The sequence below is a fragment of the Bos mutus genome, chromosome 25, assembly GCF_027580195.1.
Source record: "Bos mutus isolate GX-2022 chromosome 25, NWIPB_WYAK_1.1, whole genome shotgun sequence".
Classification (NCBI taxonomy): Eukaryota; Metazoa; Chordata; class Mammalia; order Artiodactyla; family Bovidae; genus Bos; species Bos mutus.
In genome coordinates, this window is record NC_091641.1 from 25,566,945 (window position 1) to 25,590,484 (window position 23,540).

Genomic DNA, 23,540 nt, shown 5'->3' on the forward strand with positions numbered 1-23,540 from the left:
TAAGCAAAACATGTGGTAAAGTAAGTTTTGTATATTTAATTTAATATTTTTTTCAGTTTTGTTCGTACTTATAAATAGCTATTTGCTGAAGCATTTCATAAATGAGTCATTTTATTTTGTATTTCAGTGTGTATAATAATTTAGTGAGTTTTGCATCACCCTTAGTCACCGATGCAACAAATGAATGTTCGAGTCCAACATCGTCTGCTACTTATCAACCATCCTTTGCTGCAGGTAAGACTCCTGTATTCAGAAAAACCTGTATCTTGACCTGTTGATAATCTACACATACATGCTAAGATGTTAAAGAGCATCTAATATGTTTATTGGGCTTCCCTGGTGGCTCAGGCGGTAAAGAATCCACCTGCCAATGCAGGAGAAGCAGGAGACATGGGTTCTATCCCTGGGTCAGGAAGATCCCTTGGAGAAGGGAATGGCAGTGCACTCCAATATTCTTGCCTGGGAAATCCCATGGACAGAGGCCTCTGACAGGCTTTAGACTGTGGGGTCGCAAAAGAGTCAGACAGGACTTAGAAAATAAACAACAACAAACATGTTTATAGTCATCATCTTTTTAAAGGTTTTCCCTAATAAACCTATTTAGAAAAACAAATTATGTCACAGATGTAAAACAAACTTATAGTTACCAAGGAGGGGGTAAATTGGGAGATTGGGGTTGACATATACACACTACTGTACATAAAATAGATAACAAGAACCTACTGTATAGCACAGGGACCTCTATTCAGCACTGTGTAATGACCTATATGGGAACAGAACCTAAAGAAGAGTGGTATAACTGATTCACTTTGCTGTACAGCAGAAACTAACACAACATTGTAAATCAACTATACTCCCATAAAACATTAATTATCTAAGTAAATAAAGGGTTTCCCTAATTTCTTGTCATATTTCAAACTGAACAGATTTTGCCTTAATTTTAAAAGTATTTATGTTAGAGATTAGAGGAAAAAAATACTGTGTGTTTAAATACTGTCTATGATTACAAAATACATGTCTGTTAGGGAAATACGGAAAATTAATTAATAGAAAAATCTGTAGTTGCTTTCCAACTAGAGACAAAACCACTGTGTATTTGTTGACTTCTCTGTGTGCATGCACACATGTATGCAAATGTATCATTCTGTGAATGTAACTTTCCTCGCCTTTTGCCACATCTAGCTGTTTAAATGGGAGAAGGCAATGGCACCCCACTCCAGTACTCTTGCCTGGAAAATCCCATGGATGGAGGAGCCTGGTGGGCTGCAATCCATGGGGTTGCTAAGAGTCAGACACGACTAAGCGACTTCACTTTCACGCATTGGAGAAGGAAATGGCAACCCACTCCAGTGTTCTTGCCTGGAGAATCCCAGGGACAGAGGAGCCTGGTGGGCTGCCGTCTGTGGGGTCACACAGAGTCGGACACAACTGAAGCGACTTAGCAGCTGTTTAAACTGTCTTTTTAGGTGAAGAGCTTTCATTTTAAGGGATAAGGACTTTAAGGTTGTAATGTCACATCTAGTATCAGGGCTTGTCCATTTGCAGTTGATGATTGAAACAGAACTGCCCTGTTTGCCCGTTTGCTGTTTACCTGTACATTGAGCTACCAACTTGCTCTCTGTAGCAGTCCGAAGCAACACTGGCCAGAAGACTCAGCCTGATGTCATGTCACAGAACGCTAGAAAGCTGATTCAGAAAAACCTAGCTACATCAGCAGATACCCCACCGAGCACCGTTCCGGGAACTGGCAAGAGTGTTGCTTGTAGTCCTAAAAAGGCCGTCAGAGACCCTAAGACTGGAAAAGGTAATTAGTTAAAATAAGGACACCTTAAATATTAAATATTAATACTCAGTGGTGGCTTGACTTATACATGTCTTCATTGCTTCACAGCTGTGCAGGAGAGAAACTCGTATGCGGTGAGTGTGTGGAAGAGAGTGAAAGCCAAGCTAGAGGGCCGAGATGTTGATCCGAATAGGAGGATGTCAGTTGCTGAACAGGTGACCATCTTTTAAACTTGAGCTACATATTTTAATGCTGCTGAAGCAGTATAGGTTTAAAGATTCCATCATCCCCATCTTCGGTGGCATATCGAGAAATAAGGAATTTAAATCTATTTTCAGGCCTCAGAAGATTTTGAATAACACAGCTCCTAGATTGTCAACTCTAACTCTAGCCTGTTAACACTTTCCTTTCAACCCAGTCCTCTTTTAACCAAAATTTGAGGTGTTGCTTGACCCTTTCTCTTCCAACAGAAGACTATTAGTTTGCGTGTTAGAGAGAGCTATGTGAAGGCTTCTAATGATATGAGGGTGACACTTTCGGTGTCAGTAGTATCTATAAATAATCTGTAAAGTGTTCCTGGGTGTCAGTTGGTCTGAAGTTATTACTCTGAAATTTTATCATTATTATTAAAATTGTATATATAAATTCAGGAATGAATTCTTTCGCCCACAGCTGTTTATTTTGAAAAGTTTCAAACTTCAGAAATGTTATAGGAATGCTCATGTATTACATATTCCTTGCCTAGAATTGGCAAGTCAGTTATTAATATTCTTATATTTGCCTAATCTTTCTGTGTAACACTTCTTGCCCTAAGTACTTTGTCTCCCAAACAAAACATTGTAATAATATATAGCCATGATATATAGCTACGATACAATTATAAAATTATCAGCTTCAGAAAACTTAACACTGGTGTTAACGTTGACTGCTATCCACCATTGAGTCCATATTTAGGTTTCTCCAGTTATCTTCAGATATCCTTTTTTACTTAGCCACCCTCACCCATACAGAATTTAGTCAAAGCTTATCCTGAAGTTTATATACTTGTTCCAGTTTTAATTTCCTTTTAATGTCTAGAACAGTTCCTGAGCCTTTTCTTTTATGACATTTAAATTTTTTATGTGTCCAGACCACTTGGTTTGCAGAATGTGCCTCAGTTTATATTTGTCTGATATTTTCCTTATATCATAGCATTTTTGGCAAGACTACTTTGCCAGTGATGTGTTCTTAGAATTTTACATCATTGAATGTGTGTCTGTTTGTGCCATCTTTGTTATTAAGTTAGAGCACTTAGTCAAGGGTAATGTTCTCCTGAATTCTCCATTACACATTTGCTTTTTCTTCTGTGGGGTAGGGTAAAAATCTGAGACTTGTGAATACCCTATTTTCTAATGGCTTGGCATCCACAATTCACATCAGCAATTTTTTTTAAAGTTGTAAACACTGTTAGATCTCTATATTGGATCTGAGCTTAAGCTCTTCTTGGTTAAGAGTCATTCTTTAGAGAGGGTGTGTCAAATTTGTCAAAAATCCTGGACAGTGTTCTGGGTCTAGGGGTATCTTTGCTTCAGAAATTTTCTGGTAGGTTAATGGGTTGTGTGTTTTCATGACTACATCTTAGGTCTCTGTCCATTTTTTTTTGAAGGATGCTTAGCTATTGTGCTTTTTATTCTGATAGTTAAGTTTTATATAAAAAAATGTTAAGTGGCTCACAGGAGTAGGGAAAGTATAGAGTTCTTTGCACACAAAGAACTGTTGTAAGTTATAATTCAGCAGCCATAGAGTGAGCATTTACTATATAATTGGACCCTGATGGATGCTCTGGATAGAGAAATGATCATATCTCTTACTGTAAAAGAATATTTAACTGCGTCAGAATCAGCAGATGTTTGCTGAGTATGAAACTGTTCCAGAATCTTCTGGGCACTTTTCAATTCACCTAAGCATTTGTCCAGTGAATTCACATGTTTAATCCCAAGAACACCTGTGAGGTCAGTGGCACTCTCTCTCCATCTAAGGATTTGTAAGGCTCAAAGGGGATTGTGACTTTCCCAAGGCACACATTTGTAAGTTACAGAATTAGGAGGGAAGCTCAGATTATTTAACTTCTTCCCACCATGACAACTGCACATCTTTGGGTAATTAATTTGGGTGATTAGAAACTTAAACAGTTCATGTAACTCAGGTATGAATCATGCTGTTTCAAGTTTTAAATGGCTTTAAATTCTGTCCTGCCCATTTTTACAGGTTGACTATGTCATTAAGGAAGCAACTAATCTAGATAACTTGGCTCAGCTGTATGAAGGTTGGACAGCCTGGGTATGAATGGCAAGACAGTAGATGAGTCTGGTTAAGCGAGGTCAGACATCCACCAGAATCAACTCAGCCTCAGGCATCCAAAGCCACACCACAGTCGGTGGTGATGCAACTGGGGGCTTACTCTGAGGAAACCTAGGAAATCTCGGTGCGCTAGGGAAGTGAATCCTGCAGGACAGCTGCACTCAGGGATACGCCCAACACCATGGCCTGCAACCCCAGGGTCAAGGGTGAAAGAAAGCAAGCAAGCTCACCGCCTGAACACGGAGATTGTCTTTCTGCCACAGAACAGCTGCAGACGTGTCAGGAGGTTAGCTGCAGAAAGAGATCGGGATGCCGCGGAGCACAGTGATTTGGAACTCCATTCCACCTGACCCCGTGTGTACAATCCAGGAAAAAAACCCAGCTCAGAAACAAGAGGAAACTGGGGCCGCGAAGAAATCACAGCCAAGGAAGATTTGATGCATTCAGATTCTTGCATAACACTTGTTGCTTAGCAACAGTACTGGTCGGGTTGACCAATAAGTACAAAAAAAGGCTATGAGATATGAATTTCAGAAATGGACTGAAGAAGGAGAGCTATGTAACAGATACACTACATTGGAAGAACTTACTTCTGAAATGAAGGGAAAAAAACCCACCCCATCGTCGTCCTCCCCATCCCCCTCCATCTGCCCATTTCCCCCTTTACCTGATCTAGTAGATTAGCCATCTTTCGCATTCACTTTTATTTCAATCCTTATATTTCATATACTTCATCTCGATGCTGTTAACTTATATTTGGAGTGATAAACAGAAAATTTTCCAAAACCACTGATAACACGGAAAATGCAAGGATTGTTTAAAGGTCTGATGATCACATACAAAATGTAATTCTGGTTATTTAAGTCATTTCTGTGATTCTATCATGTACAGTTTCCAGAATTGTCACTGTGCATTCAAAAGTAATGAATCTAACAGACATTTGATTTAATGTACACTCCCCTTTGCTTATAGTGTACATTTTTGGGAGGTCATTCAAATTTCCCTCTTCTGTGATTGCTGTAGTATCTTCATAGAAAGTAGCTAATCCAATGTAATCTTTTACCTTTTTAAAAACCAGGATAGAGTACCTATTAAGAGTTTTACATTGTTGATGGCAGATTAACAATAAAGTGATGTTCTGGTGGAGGTAGAGTGAAATGTTTTTTTAATTCAGTTTTCTCATTTGATACTTTTAATTTACAGTTTACAAGGTGTAAATTAAAAGTGCTTTAGTTTACCTGGCCTTTTAGGACATATACATGAAACATCAGCAAAAAGTAAGAACCAACATCTTTTATTAAGTTCCATTATTAGTGTGTGAAGTACTTTAATTTTTGCACAGTTTTAATAGTTCAGTAGTGAATTCATGATCAAGGTTTCCTTAAATTTAGCATTGCATTTCAGTACTGTGTAAGCTCAACTGTTGATCCAAAATAAAAATCCAGACTAGAATAGGATTCCTAAAATCACGTATCAGCACAGAGTAGAAGAGGATTAAAATCTTGATCGAGTACATTTTCCCTGCAATTTAGAGATTAGGGCTATGATCACTTTCTAGTTGCCAGTCTTCACAGACAAACTTGAAAGAAATTAAGGAAAAATTTCACATAGTTCTGGCCTTTGCTGTATTCTGATTGCCACATTAATCTGTAATCCTTAAATACTCATGGGAGAATGCATTTCAGTATCAGTGCTCTTTTAATACTTTGACAGGTATTATAAGAAAGGTGATATTTTTGAGTACCCATGTGTCTAATGGCAAGTTAAGGAAACTAGTGCATCAAATTTTACTTTCTTCATTCATTTTGAACCTTATTTTCACAATCAAAACAACCTAACTGAATAATAATGCCATACTGTGTTTTGCACACTGCTTTATTTCCTAGAGGCTGTTGCACTCATCACTTGATTACCTCTGCTGTTTCAAGATTAGTCTTTCAACAACATTCTTTGTCACAAGGAAAAACTTTTATTACAATGATAAAACCAGTTCACACTAGTTTATCCTTATAGACAGTAATCAGAAATTGCCTTTTTGTTGGTAAAGAAGAAAAATGAAATAGGTGAATTTTATTGCCTGTGAATTTCAGGCTTCAGAGGTACCTGGCACCTTATCCTAGCAAAAAAAAAACAGCTTTACATAAAAAAACATGTGCCTCTGCTAAATTATCCATCACTTTTATTTTAAAATGATCCCTCAGAGAATAGTGTGACATATACATATTTGGTTGTAGGGCAGATATGATTGATGACTTCAAAGCTTGCTCTTTGCTGCATTCTGGACAATAAGACCTCAGTCTGTACTCTGGCTGCTTCTGGGGAAGTCATTTGACAAGTAGCCTTGTCATTTTGGACTGTTTACAAGAGAACTCAACAGTTAAGAGATTTAATCAGGAGTAAAAAGCTTTGGTCATACAGCAGATTCAGAAGACAGGTCTGTATTTTGGTGATTATCTTTTAAAATGTGAAGTTCAGAGTGCTATGGTTATGAAGTCATGCATTTTTGATAATACAGAAATACCTGTGGCAAACCAGGGGTCTGCTCCACCCTCCCTCCTCCTGTCCCCCATCCCCTCTCCCACCTTCCTTCTCCCTCTTCCTCCCCATCCGACTTCTGTACTCTCACACTCTCGTGCTCCCCCCACCCTTCTTAAGATTCAGGGGTACAGAATAACTTAAAACTTCTACAATTTGAAGTACCCTTGGAAACGGAAGTTTATCGTAAGTGTTTTGCTGTCTATAATTTTCTAGAATTGCCTGAATTTTAGTTGATTTCTCTATAAAGCTGTGGAGGCTTAGTAGTCTATGGAGCTGTCTGTATTTCTCTTTTACTCTGTTTCTTTGATGTGTCTTGCAGTATCTCTTTATTTCTGGTCATGAGTTCTTCACATAGTTTGTTAGATGATTATTCTTCTGTGCCTGACACTTGTGAGTTGTTTGAGATATGTGACGTTTCTGTGTGAGAACTGATAATCAAGCTCTTGATCTGCTCCCCTAAATTGCTCCTTTAGAGCCCAAACCCCAGGTTCAGGGTTGAGGGTTTGTAATACAAAGAAAAACTTCCATCACTTCTGCCCTTAACACTTGCCTCTATTCTGTCGTATGTAGTGTTCTTAATGTCCAATGTTTGGTGTTATCTGCATTGTTTTTGTTTTTAATTGTGGTTGTTCTGATGTGTGAAATTTAAGGAAAGAGCCATTAAAAAATTCCAAGCAGGGCAATGCAAGTACAGCCAAATATTAGAGTTGATGTGCAATCTTAGGTCCTTTTAAATCTGTTGTGATATAGGCAGTACTTTGAATTGAAAAGTCTTCCTGGCCTATTTTCCTCTACATATTTGTAATTACTCTGGGGGCTTACTTGTTTTGGCAGTACTAAAATCAAAGGAGCTGGTTCTTCTTTTCTCCCAGTTCTTTTCCTATTAAAGAAGGCATCTACAATTAGCTTGTTAGCTTTTGTTCATATACATAAAAAAATCAATGAATGTTTTTCTGTTAGCACATTGAAGGTACCTTTGTTTTACATAAAACCAGATATATATGAAAACCAGTGCCCTTCCATTCTGTATCTTGAGCTTGTAAATGCCAGTAATTTAGAGCTAGGACTTTTCCCCTCTTAACTCTAGGAGGTAGACTATGTTAATTAAAGGATCGCTTAAAGAAGGCAGATTTTTTTCACTATTTGGGTTGTATTAGAAAGATTCCTCCTATGGGGAAAAACTAGCATTATAAATTTTCCAAACACTGAGGAAGAAAATCCACTGTATTATGAACCCAGAAGGGTTTGTTGCACTTTTCCTGCTTTTTTTTAAGGCCTGGGTAACAATATCACCATCTCTTTTTTACAAAAGGGCAAATGAACTGCAATTGAGAGAAGCTTTATAGGTTCAGTGGTTAGTTGTACAACATGAACCATTTAGCCTCTTGCTTTCCATGGGAATTTGGGCTTACTAGGGAAAAAGCTGTTTGTTGTGCTATTGTAAAAATGTCATAAAATTAGCTTGACTTTGGAAGATGATAAATTTAACTGAATGTTCTGAAATGCAGACTTGCAGAATGTATGTCTTTCAAAACAGGCTTTTTTTTTTCCTTGACAGTCCAAGTTTCAGCTCCTGTTTAAAGTTCTTTTATTTTCTGGTTTAAATTTTCCTTGTATTTCCACCTGTAATGTCAATGGCAACACCATACTTCACTTGTTAATTTACTTTACCCTTATTATATAAGAGCAAATTGAGTTGAACTGAATCTTCCTTGTTCTTAGTAATACTGTATAAATAAAAGTGGCTTCTCTGTACAAAAGGTTGCAATGCCTCCTGATGGATATAATTTTGTGATTGTATTTAAGATTAAAAGTTGAATAAATCACACCAGCTTCCTGAAAATGCTCATAATGCATCTTTTGGAAAACAAAAGTACATGGCCTACTTTGTGCATATCTGCATTAACATGGCAAAGATTGTATGAAATACCTGTTTTTCAGAAAATAAAGTCTTAAAAGACGTAGCATTTAAGCTCTGAATTTGTTGAAGTAGTTTCCGGAAAACTTAGTTTTGGAGTATGGATAGCTTTTTTAAAGCATTAATACCTCCAAAAGTTTAAAAAGTTGATTCTAAAAAAATTTATTTTACATGTTCTAATATTTTTGAATAGAAGTGGAAATTTTACTTCAGAGTTCTTAGTATTAAGGCACAATTTATTAAGCTTCGTTTTGTATATCTTTAAAAACTTCTGTAGATTATTATTGACATATTTCCTGGTGTGTGGTGTGCAAAAGCTCTGAGGGAAAACAATATCCAGCTTGTTTGAATATCTGGAAATCAGATTGCATTTGTTGCTGCCAGATTCTGTAGGAGGATCTGTTCAGTCATCTGATATATTTCAAAAGTTCACATCCTGCCTTTGTAGTACCAAAAAAAAAAAAAAAAAAACCACACAACCAACCCAAAACTCCAAAGGAAGCTACACCAAGGGCGGGCTGGGATTTTTAATAATTAGGGCAATTGGAAATTTAGTTAAGGACCTTATTTCAGTGCCTTAGGCTGTTAAGTTGTAAATAAGTCTGGGAACATGTTCCTTGAGTAACAAGGGACTGTGGAGAACTGTGCTATTTTAAATCAGTTTCTTTAGTTTTTTTCACCCACTTCAATTTCACAAGCTGATGTTGAAGTCTTTCTTCTGAAGTTGTACTTAGAACTTGGGTGAAAACCAGGCACATTCTGTAATAAAAACTGATTTCCTAAAGTACAAAGGGCAGGTTTTAAAGTCTAATAACCCCACACTTCTCCGTCGGAAGAGGATATTACTGTGCCAGTAGCAAGATTTTGCACGCAGCGCTCTATATATTCACTAATTATGTGGCTGCTGATTGATTGGGACCTTTTTTCTTTTGAATAGGTAGAGGAGGGGCTGCTCCTCACAGTTCATAACTTATATAAAGTCTCCCCAAATGGGGTATATCTTGGCTGCATTTTCCCTACATAAACTTGTTTCCCCAGCATTTCCCAAAGGGGCACTTGATTGAAAAGTCTCCTTCCCTTACGAAGCCCCCCACCCTGCCCCGCCCCACAGGGTTTATACCTGATCAGATGCTTAATTTTTTTCAAAGTTCAATGGCAAATTTCATACCTTTTTATGATACAATGCTTCTGCCCCCCTAGTTTTCTTAGGGGCAGCATGTGGTCTGTAGCTGTGTTGGCTCACATTTCTTTATGCCTTCCCTGAACTTTTTATGAACCTGGTAGTTATTTAAGGAACGTTTTAAAATAAACTTGATGGCATAATATAGATGAATGCAAAAGGATAAAAGACTGGAAGTTGAAAGCTATGGCATGTTTTTCTGAAAGAGACATCTGACCAGGTCAACATTTGGCATTATTTTGTGTTAAGTAATGAAAACGTTAATGCATTTTGAAATCCTGGAGAGACAGTGTGTCTCACATTGATCATCTAGTTCTTAAATTGCAGTGAATTCCACTCAGGATGGTTTACATCTTTCCTTACATGAAAGGATCTGTCAAAACCAGCTCCTTTTTGGAGGGGAACCATGCGGTTTCAAGTGAGGTGTTCTATCAATAACTTCCCCAAAGAACATGAAAATAAACCAGTTTTATAAAGTGGTGCATTTTCCACAAGCTCTCAAACTATGCCCAGATGTCCACACCCTCTCTGCCTCCCCCCGCCCCCTCCATGTAAGGCCTTATTCCTAATGAGTAGGGGAGGAAAAATTGAGGAAAACCTACAATTTATGCCCTTTTCCCTTGTCCACAAAGCTCATGAGATGGGCACGAGTCTCCAAGTCACATATCTAGGCTAAACTGCTCAGTAGCCTGACGAGGGCTGCCAAAGCAGGGATTAGAAGAAATGCGGGTCCAACTCGGGGCACAGCCGGGCCCAGGGCCACCCGCTGGATCTGGTAGAAGATCCCAGCCCGCCCCCTTAAGGAGGTTACTGTCACATGCCCATCTCTGCCCTCCGCCTGATTACTGCATGGCATATTTCCTTAAGGACTCAATTCCAGAGAGCTGTGCTTAGCTGCTTTGAAGTCTGCTGGAAGATCGTCCGAGAGCCACCTGGCGGCCCGCCTCGGGAATACTGAAGCCAGGCCTGGCCCCCGGCAGCGGCCGTTGAACCGCTTAGGAGGGGCCTGGGCGGGGCGTCTCCCACCTACTGGGCGCTGATTGGCCACCCCATGGCCCCGCCCCCGGAGCCCCGGCGAGGTCTCACTTTCCTTTGACCTCGGTTTCAAGTCATGCGCTGGACAGCGGTTGGTCCGGTCTGCTCAAGCTTGATCTCGATTTGCCCAATGAGGAACGAGCTTCGCAGGGTTTGTCGGGAAAGGCCGCCGGCCTATATAAGCGGGCTGCGGGGCGTATCCTCGCGCTAGGGGTGCGGCGAGGGAGTCTGCGGAGGATTTGATTTGGTGGTGTCCTGTGCTCGCTGATACGGCACGTCGAGAACTATGGCGGAAGGAGATAATCGCAGCACCAATCTGCTGGTGAGTCCCAGCGCCTAGTCGCCAGAGGACAGAGCGGAGCCTCCGGACTTCGGTGTGCTCCGTGGGACTGAGCTGCGGCCTTGTTCTTATCACCCGCGGCGGGCCCGGCCCTCCTCTCCCTTTCCGGGTGTAGGCGATGACGCTTGACCTTTTGGCTTCTTGGTTAGCCTCTGCTTGGTAGTGACTAGTTGTGGCGACTCCTAACACCCCCTTGGGGAAGGTACGCGATGGAGCGAAGAGGGCGCTTGATCGTTCACTGCGAATAGAGGTTGAGTAGGAAGCTGGAGAAGGGGGCTGTGACCAGTCTGGGTTGCAGTCAGTGGCAGAGGGCCTCGAGGGGCCTGTCGAGCGCTTTTGGGGCCCAGACTCCAGCCGTATCTGTGTCTCCCCCTTCTTGATCTTAATCAGAATGTCCCTTCGCCCTTTACCCTAATGATTGGGCAGGAGTGGAGGGTCAAAGGGCTCTTCCCGAGCGTTTCTGTTAGAGCCTGGCACGGCTTAAAACGGCAAGGAGGCTTCAAGCTCATGGCTGGAAAATGGAGGTGGGATCCAGCTGGAAGGACAATGGGAGGTTCCTGGCGTTTGTCTGGAACTTTTAAGTCTGGGAGGGGGTGTCACAGGACGATTTTAGAGTAAGCAGGGGTCGAAGGGAACTGCAGTGAGCTTGTATCAAAGGCAGACAATTATAACCTCAGCCCGAATCTCACCGCAGGATCTAGACAAAAAGCGAGAGAAATCTGTCCATCTTCTCCATGGCCTTTTCCCAGGAAAAGACAAGCCACACACCATCACCACAGTGAATAGAGAAACAGAATAATTTAATTTTGGCGTTTGATTTTCCAAGAGCCCAGGTTCTAACGAATCAAATTATTTTATTGGGCAGTTTTGATTGTGGTGATTTTCATTTTGTGTTGACTTTTAAATATGCATGACCTTTGCCCCTTTTCTATGGTTAGCCTAGTTAGCCCCAACACACAAACCCCCCCACCCCCACCCACCCACCCAAGATCGAATAGCTATTGAAATAACTGGTCTTGGCCTCGAGCTGGTCTGCTTTTTGCACAGACACACACGCACACACACACACACACCCACCCAAGATCGAACAGCTATTGAAACAACTGATCTTGGCCATGAGTCGCTTTAGTCGTGTCCGACTGTGTGCGACCCTATAGACAGCAGCCCACCAGGCTCCCCCGTCCCTGGGATTCTCCAGGCAAGAACGCTGGAGTGGGTTGCCATTTCCTTCTCCAATGCATGAAAGTGAAAAGTGAAAGTGAAGTCGCTGAATCGTGTCCGACTCTTCGCAGTGTGATTTAATTTAATGAGAACAAGACCTTTGGCCTTGGCTTTGCTGCATTCAGATCTGTAAACCTCTGTGTGTCTCAGTTTCCTTATATGTAGAATGAGAATAGTAAGGATACCTTCCTTTCAGCTTGTTGGGAGGTGTAAGTATAGAAAATATTTATGTATATAAGTATATAAAATATATATACTTACACCTTAAAGTATAAGTATATAAAATATTTAACAGAGTTTCTGTCACATGGTACTCTTTTAAGGAAATATGGATTTTTCTAGTTTTTTTTCTTTCTCGACTCTTGCAAAACTTAGCTTGTTGCTGAGTCACTTGAGTCATGCCCGACTCTGTGCGACCCCACGGACTGCAGCCTACCAGGCTCCCCATCCCTGGGATTCTCCAGGCAAGAACACTGGAGTGGGTTGCCATTTCCTTCTCCAATGCATGAGAGTGAAAAGTGAAAGTGAAGTCGCTCAGTCATGTCCGACTCTTTGAAACCTCATGGACTGCAGCCTACCAGGCTCTTCCGTCCATGGGAGTTTCCAGGCAAGAGTACTACTGGAGTGGGGTGCCATTGCCTTCTCTGAAACTTAGCTTACATGCAAGGAAAAAACCAACCAAACAACAACAAAATCAACTTAAAGGTTTTTTGCCACAGTAGCTCATCTGAGAAGTCTACTTAGCTCATCTGAGAAGTCTACTTGCAGCTGATTGTCAGATTTGCAGAGAAATTTGACATCTAACCAAAGCATCCTGATAAGTGTAAGGAGCGTTTTATTGAGATATATTGGGGTTAATATTAATAAGTCATTTATAATTCGGTGAAAGCACAGTAGTTTTCCTTAGTTGTGCAAGTGATGCCAATATATAGATTATTCCAGTACACAAAGAGCTATTTTGGGAATTGAATGCTGTTCAGGGAGAGGCTTTCCTCATGTATTCAGGAGTAGGGGGTTAAATCAATGAAATGATAAAAGAAGAGATCGATTGTAACAACCTGAAATGAGCAAACCTCAGGTGATCTTATTTTATACTTGGGGCAGTGCCACTTAGCAGTGCCTAGTGAAGGGAAGTCGCTCAGTCGTGTCCAACTCTTTGCGACCCCATGGACGGAGTAGCCTGCACCAGGCTACTCCATCCATGGGATTTTCTAGGCAAGAGTACTGGAGTGGGTTGCCATTTCCTTCTCCAGGGAATGTTCCCGACCCAGGGATCGAACCCAGGTCTCCCGCATTGTAGACAGATGATTTACTGTCTGAGCCACCAGGGAAGCCTGCAGCTAGCAGTGCATGGCTTTGGGAAAATAACCATTCTGAACTCACTTTAATTGTAAATGGGTCTGATTATCCCTATCTTAAGGAGTTTTATAAGGATTGTGTTACATAACCCCAGTGCTTGGGCTTGGAAAGTGACCGTTACATGATAATTTTCCCCCCATTGATTTCTGACTTTGGTATCTCTAGGAGTCACAGAAATGTTGAGATTAGTAAAATGATTGCTTTAAATGTTGCTCATATGTAGGCTGCAGAGACTGCAAGTCTGGAAGAGCAGCTGCAAGGATGGGGAGAAGTGATGCTGATGGCAGATAAAGTCCTCCGATGGGAAAGAGCCTGGTTTCCACCTGCCATCATGGGTGTGGTTTCTTTGGTGTTTCTGTAAGTGAGCTATTAAATTACAATAGATTTATGCTTGTTACTAATAATGGTTCAGGTTTCATTTATGGAAGTGCCTGAAGTCTTGTAATTTTAAAATCTGTAAAAAATGCCTTTCCTTAGAGCCGTCTGCCTGGTTTTCAGAATCCATAGTACTATGTAAACTCAGTAACCGGTGCAGTGAAATAAATCTGTGGCTCAAACTTAGGACTGTTTATACTCCAAGAAGGTGCCGAGGACCCCAAAGGGCTTTTGCCTCTTGATGTTTACATTAACCGTTACGCCTGGGATGTCATCATGTCACAAAACTTCCGGAAAACCACTTGTGAGAAAATGAGAATAGGAAGGGCAGATAACATCTTTTAAGAACCAGAGGACTGACTGAATAAACATCTTCAGCTAGCACTAATAAAGACCATATTTTTCGTGCTCGCTTCGGCAGCACATATACTAAAATTGGAACGATACAGAGAAGATTTGCATGGCCCCTGCGCAAGGATGACACGCAAATTCGTGAAGCGTTCCATATTTAAAAAAAAAAAAAAAAACCATATTTTTCTAACCTTTGTTACTTTTTTTTTTTTAAACAGGACTATCTACTATCTAGATCCATCTGTTCTATCTGGTGTTTCCTGTTTTGTTATGTTTTTGTGCTTGGCTGACTACCTTGTTCCCATTCTAGCACCTAGAATTTTTGGCTCCAATAAATGGTAGGTGGCATAATGATGTGGCATTCAAATTTCTGAGAACCTGATAACTGTGACTAGGGTGCTGTAATTACAGAGAACTGCCTTAATTAACAGATTGCTAGGGATTAGACTTATTGTTTGATGTAAAGAATTTCTTAGCTGATTCACATATAAATCATGAATTTCCAGTACTTATATCTCCATAGTTCTTTTAGACTCTAGCATTTATTTTGACTTTTTTCTTTCTAGACCTTTGTATTGAAGTGAGGCTTTTTTCGGTAATGATTTCTCAGCGATTGAACTCATAATGAGCTTTCCATAAAAGTAGTATGTCTGCTTTACATTTTTTACCATCGATATTTAAGATAATACTAATTTCATAAATAACATGAATAATTGAAAACAGTAAACATAGTTGTTTTTTTTTTTTTTTTTTGCCTGTTCATTTAGCAACTGTTTATTGAATGTCTACTTTTATGTTAGGTGCACTCTTCTGGGTGCTGTGAAGTATTTTGATTTTTAAGATTGATCTTGTGTTTCAGGCTGAAACATTGAGGGAGTGCAGTATGGTTAGCAAAAGTGCTTAAGAATAGATTCAAGCTTATACAGAAGTGGGTTGTTTATTTCATTTATACCATTCTTTGTACGAGTTACTTATGGGTTCCCAAGATAAGGTTAAGTGGCTTCGGATCCTATTAAAGTAATTGCTTAATTTTCCTCTGGAATGTTGGATTTCTCACTTTTGATCCAAATAGTGAACAAAACTAGATAGAGGAATGGGATTGTTTTTCTCCTGGATGTTTTTCTTCCTTGGTTGTTTATTTTAATTTGATTAGTAGTCTACTTGTGCCTATAGTTTTTTGTTCTCCTGATAATAACAAATGATAAAAATAATTCTGTAAAAATAATTTTAAATGTAGGAATTGCTTGAATTATGGGATAAGTAAGCATGTTTGTTTGTATAAACATGTTTCTATCATATCAGAACGGTTAGTGTTAGGAAATGCCCTCTGAATTGTTTTTCATGTGCAGTAATAAATTATGCTGCTGTTTGGGAGCCAAATTCTTTTTTTTTTTTTAATGTTTAAACTTTATTTTTAATTTATTTGGCTGTGCCCACTCTTTGTTGTGGCATGTGGGATCTAGTTTGCTGACCAGGGATCAAACCTGGGCCCCCTGCATTTGGGAGCTCAGAGTCTTAACCACTGGACCACCGAGGAAGTCCCTGGGGGCAAGTTTGTGACTATGCAGTGTAACAATTTAACAGACTCAACATCATACCCTGATTTTATTAGCCAGATAACATTCTAATCTGCTAATCCTTAAATCCTGGAGAAAAAATTTCAGAAGTAAACACACGAAGTTTCTTGGTAGTTGGTACGTTATCACTGGCGCAGTTTTGTTTTTTGACCTTTATGAGGAAGGAAGAACACTGTCGCATAGCCACAGGGCAGCCTTGACTGTGGGCAGTATATGAATGTCTGCTTACAAGAAGTTCCAGGGCTCCGCAGAAGGCCTTCCACTGTATCTGTCACTGCAGATTTACAAGGACAAGGACTAGCGGAGAGAAAGCAACACACCCCAGCAGAGGGCTTGCTTTTTATATCAGCCATTATGTCTGTGTGGCAAAGACAGTACAAAGACAAAATTATTAAAAAAAAAAAAATCAGAACCTAAAATACATTATAAATGAAAACAGACTTTTTTGGAGTATCTTTTTGTATTTATTCTTATTGCTGTTTTGTTTGTGATTTGTGATTGGATCTGAACTGTTCGTGGCTGCCTTGGCATCAAATGTATGAAGCCCAGTTGAGGTACTTTGAATGCCAGTAGTTACTGTTTGGTAGAAATGTCACATCCTCCTCAAAATCGTGGGACTCTGGTGGCCACAACTCAGGATTCACTGGGATCTGCCAAATGATATAGGAAGTTTGGGGTTTTTTTTTTTGTTTCTGTCTTTTGTCTGCTTTTTGGCCATGCTGCACAGCTGTGGGATTTTAGTTCCCTGACCAGGGATTGCACCTGGGCCCTCAGAAGTTAGAGCTTGGAGTCCTAAACCACTGGACCAAAAAGGAATTCCCAAAAGAGTCTTAATGGTTCAAGAGCTCTTTTTTTTTAAATGAGATAATGTGCATTGTTTTCTTTAGATTTTCTTTGGAAAGTAGCTTTTGAAATTTGAGAGGATGGTATACTTCTGTTTAATATTTAGATTTGTCTATAGTAAAGAGGAAAATTCTTTTTCTAGGACCACCGAGCAACAGCAAAGATTCCATGAAATTTGCAGCAATCTAGTAAAAACTCGACGCAGAGCTGTGGGCTGGTGGAAACGCCTCTTTACACTAAAGGAAGAAAAGCCTAAAATGGTACTTTTTTGGTTTTGACTTATTTAAGTAGAGCAGCATTTTAAGATTGTGTCAGATTTTACTTCATCATAGTCTAAAGCCTTTCTTTTTTACTCTAGTTGTGGTTGGATGTTTATCATTGTGTGTTGGTTTAACTCCTCTGAGTACATGCATAAATATTTATCTGTATCAGTTATACTGAAAGTTAGATTTACATTTTGCATTTAATTTTTCATTGTAGAATGAATTTTTTCTGGTTCTTTTTACTTACTGAAATAAATATAAAAGATCCATCTCTTTTCTCTTAGTTTCACTTGAGGTTACTATGTGAAGTTATGAATTGCGAAAGTAGTGTAATTTATATTATAAACTACTTAATTTACATATAGAAATAGTTATTCTAGGAGAGAATGTATCTAAATTCTATAAAGTAGACCTAGGGAGTTTTCTGTAGGTTTTATATAATACATAGATGCTAAATATTTTAAAAGAAAAATGAGAGTAAAAACTGAGTTATTTTCCAACCTTTGAAACAACCTCCTAAAGTTTCAGTTCTTAGTCTGTTCCGAGGAGTTGATAAGTTCTTGTTATTTTCATTATTAGTACTTCATGACCATGATCATTTCTCTTGCTGCGGTTGCTTGGGTGGGACAGCAAGTCCACAACCTCCTTCTCACCTACCTGATAGGTAAGTCTCTGGGGAAGGACTGCAGGCATGTCCTAGCCAGTTTAACTGGAATTTGGTAAACAGTATGTTCCTGCTCACTGAGTTTGAGGCAGTGATTAAGGAACTGTGTGAACATAGAAAGATGACTAAAAGCTGGGTCCTTGTTTTCAATGAGTTTGTGGTCTTATCAGAAGTAAGACAAAGAATCGATAACCAAGGTAGAAAGTATTGTGCACAAGGTAAAAATAGGTAGTGTGTGTTACCTGAGGTTGGGAGGTGTGAGAGCAGACGCTTCTAGGGATAATTGTCATCGGGAATAATGGGTATCATGTTGCTTCTTCTCATTAGAGTGTGTCTTAGTCTGAGGAACTAGCTTCTGTAAAATGTTGTAGTCTTTAGAAAGTTAATTGTTGCCTCTGTAACTTTTTTTTTTTCCTTTAAGTGACTTTCTTACTTTTGCTTCCTGGACTGAACCAACATGGGATCATTTCGAAGTACATTGGAATGGCCAAAAGAGAGATAAACAAGCTTCTCAAACAAAAGAAAAGAAAAATGAATAAAGCATTTGCTTTATTCAGTGTGATTAATGGAGTATACATTGTCCTTGGGAACAGTGTCTGTTATGCTGTTTGGATACTAAAATGTTACAGAAGTAGCTCTCTGCTGTCCCTCACTCTGCCCTTAGTACACATTCTGACTTGCTAAGCAAGGCTTTATGCCCAGTGTCTTCATGGGTGTGTTCTTAGCAGCTGGCCTTATATGGACAACTGTTTCTTCAGTTCCTCATCTTGGTTTTTTGTCACCCAGGGTTAACTGAACTCTTAATTTTAAAATAAAATAGTGGTGAACTTCACCCTTTAGTACAGTTAACAGTGACTCGGGGTAACTGTTCAAGTTGATCTTTTTTTTAGCTGGATACAGGATAGTGGTCTGTGACTTCAGGAAGCTTATTCTATCGTCTGCTTCCATGGTCTGCTTAAAAAACTGGCTTCATGAGTATAGACCAAGTTTACCACTTCTGATGAACAGACCAATTGAGATTCATTCCTCATTCTGTTTCGATAGTGTGGGAGCAGAAGCCTCATGGAATAAGATGAAGCTAATTTCATGCCTTAGCGTGTGTTTTCTCCCTTGTGCAGAATTTAGCAGTTTGTAGGAAACTCAGTGTTTCCTAAATGTTTCCTTCCTCCCAAATGGGGAATCTGGCAGGAACTTTTAGAACTCTTGTTCCCTTGCACTTAAACTTGAAGTTAGTACGTCCTTAAACGCTTTTTAGTAGCAGGCTTACACAAGTTGGTAGTTAGGACTTTTAATTTCAGACTTTCAGTTAATTGGAACTAAAGTCCATAATAGGTTAAGAGTCACGTCCATGATCTTCACTCCAAGACCAGCCAATAAAGGACAAAAGTCTTCCTGTGTTGAGTCAAGATTCATTTCAGTAGAAAATAGCCTTATCCTACCAATTTTTCAAGACCAGAATAAGCCTTTAAAGATAAGTCTCAAGAGTTTCCTTTTATGGTAACACTGGCTGCTTTTGGTCCCCATAGATGGAGTAGTTGAAATCTGTAGGAATGGACCTCTGAGGGCTGGAAATGTGATATACTTGGGAACAATTCTTAAACTGATTAACTAGTTGTAATATAGTTTTGTGAATTTATTGCACTGATGCTGTGAAACCTGGACCTTGTGGTATATCAGTCCCTAAATTAGTGTTATTTTCTCCCCTTCAATATTGCTGTAAACAGTGGCACCGTGTAGCATGTTTGACTTTTTAAATGTTTCGTATACAACCTACAAACTACCATAATTTACGTGTGTTTCCTCATTGTATATAAGCTTGTCTTCCTATCCAGATTTTTTGTGTGAATGTGTGTTCTACCAATTAACTACTTTTGCAGTTTTAATCCTGTATTATTTCTTCTACTTTGTTAAAAGGGGAATAAATAAAAAAGCTGGAATCCCTCCTTGTGTCCTTTCTTTATAGCTTAACCAATAAGTGTTTCCATGATTGGATTTACATACCCAGTTAATGAACTACCCTGGGTGATCATTCCACTGCTGTAGCGGGCTCTTTGGATTTCCCAGGAGGCGCAGTGGTAAAGAACCTGCAAATGCAGGAGATGCTGGAGAAGCCATCCCTGCGTTGGGAAGGTCCCTTAAGAACAGAATGAACTAAAAGGTTTAAATTCTTTCAGTAAACATCTAGGCACCACCCTAGATGGAAAAGGAGGTAAAATGAATAAATGATGGCCAAAGGTGGTATGTGAGGGTGTGGCTGGGAGGTCAGGCAGCAGAAGGATGCAGGAGAGAGGGCCACACACCTCTACCCTAGGACCTAGCTCAGAATTTTGTACCTGACGTGCCTAGTAACATTTGTTTGTACTTAGAGTTTTTTTAAAATAGAGCCCAAATTGGGTATTTTATCACTGGGTCTCACTATCCTTTGTGGGTACTGGGAACAGATTCAGTGTCAAACCTCTTGCTTTCCCTACCTGCCAAATGTATGGATCCTTCCTTGAAGCCTCCTGGAGGCTTGATGTCCAGAAAAGGGAAGTTTCTACCTAGTCACCATAGGTCTCTTGGTCACTCAGTGCTCTGGAATGCAGCCACGCGCAGCTGTGATGAGTCTCCAGGCCAGCTTGGATACTACTGTGCCAGCTCTGGCCACAGCACAAGTTGACTTTCGAGTTCTTTGCACCACCTCTAGCAGAGTTATTCCAGAATTAACAGGATGTCAAGAGGCGATCTGTACACAGTCTTCTGCTCCATTTCCACTCCTCTCCCCTTCCCCCAGTCCCAACCATTCCAAGATTTCTGGATATCTTTATATGCCTTATATGCCCTCCTAGCTCTTCAAAGTGAAAGTGAAAGTCGCTCAGCTGTGTCCGACTGTTTGTGATCCCATGGACTATACAGGCCAGAATACTGGAGTGGGTAGCTGTTCCCTTCTCCAAAGGATCTTCCCAACCCAGGGATCAAACCCAGGTCTTCTGCATTGCAGACAGATTCTTTACCAACTGAGCTATGAGGGAAGCCCCTAGCTCTTAGAGCCACTCAAAAACCCATAGGCCACACACCCTTCCTAATGTTTGGGAATAAAACCCCACAAGTAATTTATATATGACCACTGTCTTTGACTTTTTAACTTACAGCAAAATTTTAAGACTGAGTTAAGCCTGAATTTAGTTTGCTTCCTCATTTGTGAGGTGGAGATAATACAGATCTCAAAGGGGCATTATGTAACTCCATGTGTTTTGAGGATTCAGAGTTAATCTACAGGAAGCGCTTAGTGGCAGTTAGGAATTAGCTGTTAGAAGCCTTCAGACAGATTAAATGGCACTTCCTCCTGGCAAAGCTTTAGCAACTTCGCAGGCCACCTCTCCGTTCCCACGTGCTTCATATTGGCATGGAAACAGCACACTGCCTGGTACTGTTATTTAGAGATTTGTCTCTGCTGGGATCTGCACCTCTTAAGGCCTGGAACTGATGTTTGTCGTGCTACAACTGGCATATGATAGGCACTCATTAGATGTTTGCTGAATGAAGGGATGAAAGAATGAATGAAGTGTATAAACAGGTTGAGTGGTGCTAGTTTTCTATTGATGGAGGCTCTTGAAGGAAAGTGGGTTTATTAACTCCCCACTGTTGCTAAGTCCCTCAAGTTGAGTACCACAGTTTTAGTCAACATCTTGCATTCAGGCAACCAGTTTTTAAAGGAAATATTTCTTAGAAAAGCCAATGCCTATGTTGGGAGCTTGGCACTCCTCAAGGTTCACTTAGGATTTGAGAAGTGGTGACGGTGGGTGAGGTGGGCTGTGATGCTAATAACAAATGCTGGTCTTTTATCTGGATTATTTCATTTATCTTAACAGCAACTTCGAGTAGTTAGTATATCATTCCCTTTTACAGACGGGGAAACTGATTTGCCCATTCATTTATTCATTACACATGTATCAGGGACCTACCATGTGGAGTTAACTTATCTAGAAGCTGTGGGTACAGTGGTGAACAAAGCCAACCATATCCCTGCCTGCTTAACGGAGACAGTAAATACACTTCCAAAATCTCAAGCGGTAAACCCTATGGAGAAGAGTTAAACAGGGCAATGAGATTGGGGGGCAGGGAGGATGAGGAGGACGCTGTGTGATTGAACAGAGACCTGACAAACTGGGGGAGGAAAAGTCAAGTTAAAGGGAAAAGCAAATGCAAAGGCCCTGAGGCAGAGTGTGCTTGGAGTATCTGAAGAAAAGTCAGCAAGGGAGATGGCTGGGAGATGGTGTTCCTATGTAAGGAGGCAGATATTACAAGAAGGACTTTTTAAGTTTTTGTAAGGAATCTGGATTTTACTGACAGGAATCCTTGGAGAGTCCGAGGTCTGTCAAGTTTTAAAATGATCATTCTGGCAGCCTTGTGGGAAACACAGGGAAGGGGGTGGAAAATACAGGGAAGGGTAAGAAGGGAGGGTAAGGGTGAAAGCGGTGAGGAAGTTAAGTCCTGAGCAGAAGCTTAGCCTAAGGTCACTCAGCTCCAGAGAGGGCGGAGCCAGAATTCCCTGTCTCCCAGGCAGCCGGACCTCGAGCAGTAACTGCTGAGCATTTATTTAACGCGTGCCAGAGATTTTGCGAGCCCTTTGTCACCATTATGTCATCTGACCCTTGCAACAAACTTTAAGAGGCCGAGCGTTTATTTCTAAAGATTTGTGGCTTTCTTTGCAACTGTGTCTGTATTTCAGAACTTAAAAGAAAAGTCTGGAACTCCAGTAAATAATTTCTAATACTTCAGTTCAGTCGCTCAGTCCTGTCCGACTCTTTGCGAACCCATGAATTGCAGCACCCGCCAGGCCTCCCTGTCCATCACCAACTCTCGGAGTTCACTCAAACTCACGTCCATCGAGTCGGTGATGCCATCCAGCCATCTCATCCTCTGTCATCCCCTTCTCCTCCTGCCCCCAATCCCTCCCAGCATCAGAGTCTTTTTCGCATGAGGTGGCCAAAGTATTGGAGTTTCAGCTTTAGCATCAGTCCTTCCAATGAACACTCAGGACTGATGTTTAGGATGGACTGGTTGGATCTCCTTGCAGTCCAAGGGACTCTCAAGAGTCTTCTCCAACACCACAGTTCAAAAGCATCAATTCTTCGGCGCTCAGCCTTCTTCACAGTCCAACTCTCACATCCATACATGACCACTGGAAAAACCATAGCCTTGACTAGACGAACCTTTGTTGGTAAAGTAATGTCTCTGCTTTTGAATATGCTATCTAGGTTGGTCATAACTTTCCTTCCAAGGAGTAAGCATCTTTTAATTTCATGGCTGCAATCACCATCTGCAATGATTTTGAAGCCCAAAAAAAGCGTCAAAAAAGAAGCATCGATTAAGAAAAATATTTTTTACTGTTTTGAAAAAGTATAAACAAATTTCAAAAAACAGAAATTGTACAGGGAGAAAGCTAGTGGTAAAGAAGTCGCCAACGCAGGAAACCCATGTTCGATTCCCGGATGGGAAAGATCCCCTGGAGAAGGAAATGGCAACTCACCCATCTTTGCCTGGGAAATCCCATGAACAAAGGAGCCTTGCCGGCTACAATCCATAGAGTCACAAAGAGTCCGATACGACTTAGCGACTAAGCAACAAAAATAGGGAGAAAAGCATGACTCCCATCCCAGTTTCTAACGCCCTTCTCAGAGGCAATTGCCGATTTCTTGTGGGTCCTTCCAGAGATACTGTAAATACGCACGTATCAAAATTCTTTCTAAATAGTCAACAGTTACTGCAAT

The 23,540-nt window shown here is 40.4% G+C and overlaps 2 protein-coding genes and 1 non-coding gene across 6 annotated transcripts in view; all 3 read left to right on the forward strand.

The window, feature by feature from the left end:
* SMG1 (SMG1 nonsense mediated mRNA decay associated PI3K related kinase) overlaps positions 1-8,628 on the forward strand; it is a 98,969-nt gene extending 90,341 nt beyond the window's left edge. For all 4 annotated transcript variants that reach the window (XM_070362186.1, XM_070362185.1, XM_070362187.1 and 1 more), the window contains 4 exons: positions 128-234; positions 1,625-1,804; positions 1,892-1,998; positions 4,031-8,628. In XM_070362186.1, coding sequence (XP_070218287.1) covers positions 128-234; positions 1,625-1,804; positions 1,892-1,998; positions 4,031-4,108 — 472 coding nt within the window. In that variant the 3' untranslated portion in view covers positions 4,109-8,628. The remainder of the gene's footprint in view (positions 1-127; positions 235-1,624; positions 1,805-1,891; positions 1,999-4,030) is intronic.
* Positions 8,629-10,964: 2,336 nt separating this feature from the next.
* On the forward strand, positions 10,965-19,728 carry ARL6IP1 (ARL6 interacting reticulophagy regulator 1). The gene is made up of 6 exons (XM_005908583.3): positions 10,965-11,116; positions 13,938-14,071; positions 14,659-14,778; positions 17,003-17,120; positions 17,703-17,787; positions 18,209-19,728. Exons 1-6 carry the CDS (start codon positions 11,081-11,083, stop codon positions 18,469-18,471), a joined length of 756 nt encoding a protein of 251 aa, XP_005908645.2. The 5' UTR covers positions 10,965-11,080; the 3' UTR covers positions 18,472-19,728.
* Positions 14,495-14,601, forward strand: LOC138985656 (U6 spliceosomal RNA). The gene has a single exon (XR_011462701.1). It is a non-coding gene; the product is annotated as a U6 spliceosomal RNA (small nuclear RNA).
* Positions 19,729-23,540: the final 3,812 nt, after the last annotated feature.

What these genes read in the sequence shown, in the direction of transcription:
- ARL6IP1 (XM_005908583.3), top strand. Translation starts at nt 11,081, where the DNA reads ATGGCGGAAGGAGATAATCGCAGCACCAATCTGCTG. An exon ending in AGGAAGAAAAGCCTAAAATG is followed by an intron (nt 17,121 to 17,702) that starts GTACTTTTTTGG and finishes TTTCATTATTAG; the next exon opens with TACTTCATGACCATGATCAT. An exon ending in CCTTCTCACCTACCTGATAG is followed by an intron (nt 17,788 to 18,208) that starts GTAAGTCTCTGG and finishes TTTTCCTTTAAG; the next exon opens with TGACTTTCTTACTTTTGCTT.